This window comes from Saccopteryx bilineata, chromosome 9 (genome assembly GCF_036850765.1).
Source record: "Saccopteryx bilineata isolate mSacBil1 chromosome 9, mSacBil1_pri_phased_curated, whole genome shotgun sequence".
In the NCBI taxonomy this organism is placed as follows: domain Eukaryota; kingdom Metazoa; phylum Chordata; class Mammalia; order Chiroptera; family Emballonuridae; genus Saccopteryx; species Saccopteryx bilineata.
Window position 1 is genome coordinate 18263517 of NC_089498.1, and position 6345 is coordinate 18269861.

Genomic DNA, 6345 nt, shown 5'->3' on the forward strand with positions numbered 1-6345 from the left:
CTCATATGTGCCTTGACCGTGGGTCTTCAGCAGACCGAGTAACCCCCTGCTGAAGCCAGCAACCTTGGGTTTAAGGTGGTGGGCTTTTGCTCAAACCAGATGAGCCCGCGCTCAAGCTGGCGAGCTCTGGGTCTCGAACCTGGGTCCTCTGCATCCCAGTCCGACGCTCTATCCACTGCGCCACCGCCTGGTTAGGCCCTTCCTTCCTTCTTTCGTTCCTTCCTTTTCTCTCTCTCCTCTCACTAAAATCAACAAAAAAAATCTTTTAAAGATATATGGGTCCCTTTTTATAATAAATAACAATAAACAAAAAATAAAAGCAGTTATGAGTTGATACTTCTCTCCCCTCCCCCCTCTTCTCTCCTTTCCCTGTAAAATCAGTAAGTAAAATCTTTAAAAAAAAAAAAAAGTTAACTTGGAACGTTGTTGCTTTATTTTGCAAGCTTTTAAAGGCCCAGTCTAGCCCTGATGGGGTAGCTCAGTTAGAGCATCATATATATACTCCAAGGTTGCAGGTATGTGTCCCATGAGGACACATACAACAAATCAATGTTTCTTTTTCTGCCTCTTCCCCTCTCTCTAAAATCAATCAATTTTTTTTTAATTCCCAGTCTATCTTACTTTTACATCAAATCATTACAAATAATACAAACCAGGTTTTAATTTTATACCCGTGGTCTGGAGTCAGGAGAGAAAAAAACTAGGAGAAAGAGTCAGGAGAAAGATGAAGAGTAAGTAGGAGGACAAAGGGAGAAGTCAGCAAAAAGAGCTACCTTGCAGGTAATTTCCCTGGATGACTGCCTGGCCTTCCCTCTGCTTTTTCAGTTTCTCTTGTCCTTTAGAACATTTTCCCCATAGAAGTCGAGGGAGAAGGGAAGTTTCTTGTTACAATACAAATCCTGTCAGTCCTCATGTTTAACAGCTCTCAATCACCTGCAGAATAAAATCCCAAATCTTTTATTGTTTTTTCTTGTGGGAGAGACAGAGTCAGATAGAGGGACAGATAGGGACAGACAGGAAGGGAGAGAGATGAGAAACATCAATTCTTCATTGCGGTTCCTCATTGATTGATTTCTCTCTCATATGTGCCTTGGGGGGGGGGGGGCAGCCGACCGAGTGACCCCAGTCGACACTCTATCCACTGCGCCACCGCCTGGTCAGGCCCAAATCTTTTAAATATGGCTCAGGTTGGTATGTTTCCGCCTCTGCTGCCCTGGCCACCTCCTTCTAAGAGGTTTAGAGTGGAGCCTTGGGCCAGACCTATCTCTACTCCTCCCCACCCAACCGTTTGTTTTTCTTTTTAGGTTTTTTTATTTATTCATTTTTAGAGAGAGAGAGAAAGGGAGAGAGAAGGGGGGGAGGAGCAGGAAGCATCAACTCCCAAATGTGCCTTGACCTGGCAAGCCCAGGGTTTCCAACCGGCAACCTCAGCGTTCCAGGTTGATGCTTTATCCACTGCACCACAGGTAGGCACCCCGCCCAACCTTTTTTTTTCTGCCCAACCTTTTATTCGCTTTTTTCTTCCTGGGCCTCTACTTCTCATTTTTTCCTCTGTCCAGTTCATTCCTGTGGAGCTTTTATTTCTGTAATTAGAAATTCATTAGCGTGCATTCACATCTATTATACAAATGTAGGGCCCTCATCCCTCTAGGTAGTTGGGACGGTCGGTCTGTCAAGGTTTCCAACTCCCTGCACTGTGCCCCTCTCACAGTAGGTGCCTATTGATTACTATGTTTCGACTAATAGTAAGTCAACACAAGCAATGGCTGAGTTGGAGGATAATCCCCAAAGAAGAAAAAAAATCATCCTAAAGTCTTTAGGGGGCTCCCCCCCTTACTCCCACAGGAATGCCGCTGCTAGCAGCAAGCGATACCATCTCACCCAAATCCTGGTTCTCAATAACCCGACCTCTCCCTTAGGCGGCGCTCCAGGCCGCAGTCTCTGTGTTCAGCGCCAGGCATTACGGGACTTGTAGTTTCCATGGACATGTGCCCAAGGCGCTTGCGCATCGCAGGAGCGCGCGCCCTCCGATACCCAAGAGGATTTCGGGTCTTTTAAAAGAGTGGTCCAGGCTACAGCGCTCCAATCGAATACAGTACGCCTCTTTAGTCCACCCGGATGAGCCAGGTCGGGGAAAGAATCTGCTCTGCATGGGCCGTGGCGGTTCCTTGCAAAGCGGCCAGAATAAGCACGCCCCGCTCCGGAAGTGAGCGGCCTCTGGCGCGGTGCATTGTGGGGGGCGTAGTCCTCCTTCCTAGGCGGTCCTGTGCGGCGTCCCCGGGGCCGACTCCCGAGCGCAGGCGGGCGGCCTGGCGGGCGGCGCAGCACGGGCCAGCGAAAAGCGTATTCTGGGCACGGGGCGCCGGGCCAGCCGGTGCCGAGCAGCAGTAGTGGGAAGCCGCCTAAGGCCTCGCGCGGCGCCGCCCGTCGAGGGGCGGGCGGCGGCGGCAGACGACCGGGCCGTCGAAGGGCTCAGGAGGTCGGTGGGCCGGGCCGCGCGGCGCAGCCATGCCTGGCTTTACGTGCTGCGTGCCGGGCTGCTACAACAACTCACATCGGGACAAGGCGCTGCACTTCTACACGTTTCCCAAGGACGCTGAGCTGCGGCGCCTCTGGCTCAAGAACGTGTCTCGTGCTGGCGTCAGTGGTTGCTTCTCCACCTTCCAACCCACCACAGGTCACCGTCTCTGCAGCGTCCACTTCCAGGGCGGCCGCAAGACCTACACTGTGCGCGTCCCCACCATCTTTCCGCTGCGCGGCGTTAATGAGCGCAAAGTAGCACGCAGACCTGCGGGGGCCGCGGCCGCTCGCCGCAGGCAGCAGCAGCAGCAACAGCAGCAGCAGCAACAGCCGCAGCCGCCGCCGCCGTCAGCTTCCACCGCCCAGACGGCCCAGTTGCAGTCGAACCTGGTGTCTGCCTCTGCGGCTGTGCTCCTCACCCTTCAGGCCGCTGTAGACGGCAGCCAGGCTCCTGGATCCGTGCCACCCGCGCCCACTCCTCCCACCGGAGAAGACGTGAAGCCCATCGATCTGACAGTGCAAGTGGAATTCGCGGCCGCAGAGGGTGCAGCCGCCGCAGCTGCCGCTTCGGAGCTAGAGGCGGCCACCGCAGGGCTGGAGGCCGCCGAGTGCCCTATGGGTCCCCAATTGGTGGTAGTGGGAGAAGAGGGCTTCCCTGATACTGGCTCCGACCACTCGTACTCGTTGTCGTCAGGCACCACGGAGGAGGAGCTCCTGCGCAAGCTGAACGAGCAGCGGGACATCCTGGCGCTGATGGAGGTGAAGATGAAGGAGATGAAGGGCAGCATCCGCCACCTACGTCTCACCGAGGCCAAGCTGCGCGAAGAGCTCCGCGAAAAGGATCGGCTGCTGGCCATGGCTGTCATCCGCAAGAAGCACGGAATGTGAACGGATCTCCCTGTGGCTTTTTGGACTCCCCGGCCTCTGCCAGACTAGGAGGCCTGCAGGCCGACGTTGCGAACTCCCTTATACTCTTGGGACACTGGTTAACTGTACTGAGGCTTAGGGCAGCTGGACTGATTGATGCTGGTGACCTGGCGGTCTTGTTTCCTCCTGAAGTCTGGGACCTCGGACTGTGCACTGGTGACACCAACAATTATGACTGTCTTCCCCCTCTCCCTTAACCCCTGTTTATGTTGTGGGTTCTAGTTAAGCAGAGGCTTAGGAACCACTGAACTTGAAACTTACCCTTTAGGGATGCAGGTGGGATGCCCAAGGACTATGGGTTGGGGAAGACAACACCTTGAGGTTGGCCAGCAATCAGAGACAACTCTTCTGTGTGTAAGTGATAAGGGAGCCAAGTGACATCAGTTCTCCTTTTTGTGCTTTTCTTTCCCAGATGCAGCCTGTGATTCTGATGGGGACTGGCAGATCTGTGCCTATGCCTCCTAAGACCTCCCTCCCCAGGAGGCCTACTAGGGGATCTAGGTGACATGCTGATGAAGATCCAGCTTGCCAGGGACTTAGGTTTATCTTGTTATGTTTGCTACTGGTTACAAATTCTATTTTCTGTACAATTAGTCAGACTAAAGTTTTCACTGTGTTTGTTTGGCAAAATGAATTAAACAGAAAGTAAGGTTTTTATTTGGGTTTCGCCATTTCATTTTTATTTATTTTCACCATTTCATTTTTATAAGGACTTAGCTAAGTGGGCCTGAAACATGGGCCTACTGATAGGCCTCAGCCTTAGGTCTCAAGGACCAGATTGACCCTGGAAGCAGAGATTTCTCCATAAAGGAGTCCTAAGCACATGGACCTGGCCTCTTAACCCCTCACAGATATTCTGGCTCAGCTCTTGCCATTTTGGAAACTGCACCAAATGGTCCCAGTTTCTCCATGGATTAGCAACCTGTGTCCTTTGAGTAGGGAGAAGGAACAACTGAGAAGTAAATTAAATTTTGACAACCTACCTTTTTGAGGGTTTTGAATTTCTCATGATCTTTCAGCTAGGGTTGAATTTTACTCACCATTATAGCCCTTAGGCCCAGTACAGTGTCTGACAAACATGGGCATGCAATTACTCAAGTTAGCGAAGGCCACAGTTGGAACCAGCCTTGGCTCCTGCAGCTACAAGGCCTCTTATACAAATATCTTTGGCCTTGGTACTCTCAGTATGAAGGAGCTGGATACATAGAACACTTTAAGGAGTAGGAATTGGGATTCATAACTCCTTGACTAATTTTCTTGAATATTTCCATCTTTCTTAAGATTGGACTTTGTAGGAGTGATATGCCATTTTTATCTATAGCTCCAAGTTATTTTGCTCAAATCTAGTGAAGAGAAGCAAATGCTTTTAAAGCTAGCCCTGTTTGCTATAAGTGTTGGGCACAAATGGACAATTCTTGGGCTCCCTAAAACATTCCCTTATCTATTTATTACTTACGGAAAAAACTACTTGCTTGGAGACTTTCTTTGTGGCTGCAAACTGAAAGGACTGTAAAATGTTCCTCAGTCTCTGCTCTCGTCCTTGGCCTTTGGTGGGGAGGTGGAGTCAGGATAGACTGTGCAGGTGCTGGGTTGGAGAAGAGACTGGATCTCTTCCTTTCTAGAGTTCTAGCTAGTGGTAAGGTGGTGGAAGCACAGAAGTGCCCTTGCAGGCCAGCTGGGACTGAAGCCCTTTGCCTGTATCTATTGGGCCAGTTGCTCACATGTCCCCTATGTCCCCTCTCCTTCACTAGGAAGCAAGGGCTTATCCAAGCTCAGACCATGCTCTTTAGTGTATACTTTAGCTTCAGTTTGTTGAAGGAACTTAACACTTTCTGCTTTGGCTCATGTGAAACCTCTTAGCAGTACTCCCAGGAAAGTGTGAGGGCCTGGCTCTGGCCAGGACTTTGGTGTATGAAGGTATGTGTACACAACCTATCCAGTGTTTTGCTTCTTGTGGGGAGGACAGCTCAGCAAGGGGGTCCCAGATGCACCACAAGCAGGCCAATGTAGAGTTCTCACTGGCTGGGTAATAAGAGCATGAGGCAGCCTGACCTGTGGTGGCGCAGTGGATAAAGCGTTGATCTGGAATGCTGAGGTCACTGGTTCAAAACCCTGGGCTTGCCTGGTCAAGGCACATATGGGAGTTGATGCTTCCTGCTCCTCCCCCCCCCCCCTTTCTCTTTCTCTCTCTCTCCTCTCTAAAATGAATAAAATTAAAAAAAAAAAAAAGAGCATGAGGCAAAGTAATACAGACCTGGGATGGATGGATGGATGGATTTATTTATTTATTTATTTATTTTACAGAGACAGAGTCAGAGAGAGGAATAGACAGGGACAGACAGGAATGGAGAGATGAGAAGCATCAATCATTAGTTTTTCATTGTGCGTTGCAACACCATAGTTGTTCATTGATTGCTTTCTCATATGTGCCTTGACTGTGGGCCTTCAGCAGATCGAGTAACCCCTTGCTTGAGCCAGCGACCTTGGGCTCAAGCTGGTGAGCTTTTGCTCAAACCAGATGAGCCCACGCTCAAGCTGGCAACTTCGTGGTCTCGAACCTGGTCTACCACAACCCAGTCCGACGCTCTATCCACTGCACCACCGCCTGGTCAGGCCAGACCTGGGATTTAATAAGCTTGGCTTAGTCTTACCAGCCATCTCTAAAAGGACAGAGTGGGGTCCCTGCGGAGCAAAACTTCTGGAAAAACAAGAATACTGAAAGATACCTGGCCAGGAGGGAAAACATGGGCTGCCAGAAGCCTTGTAGCTAGCTATTCTCCTTACCTGTGGTCCCCCGGGTTAGCTGTAGGGCATTTCTACCAACTGGCCTGACCTAGAGGCAGGCCTTAAATGTTTGCGTTGCCCAGGAAACAACTAAAATTTAAATCGCAGGGAAAC

The 6345-nt window shown here is 50.7% G+C and overlaps 1 protein-coding gene across 1 annotated transcript; it reads left to right on the forward strand.

Annotated features, from left to right (window-relative positions):
• The first annotated feature begins 2189 nt into the window (after window positions 1-2189).
• THAP11 (THAP domain containing 11) lies at window positions 2190-4104 on the forward strand. Its single transcript, XM_066243524.1, has one exon. It carries the CDS (start codon window positions 2509-2511, stop codon window positions 3406-3408), a length of 900 nt encoding a protein of 299 aa, XP_066099621.1. The 5' UTR covers window positions 2190-2508; the 3' UTR covers window positions 3409-4104.
• Window positions 4105-6345: the final 2241 nt, after the last annotated feature.

What these genes read in the sequence shown, in the direction of transcription:
- THAP11 (XM_066243524.1), top strand. Translation starts at nt 2,509, where the DNA reads ATGCCTGGCTTTACGTGCTGCGTGCCGGGCTGCTACAACAACTCACAT.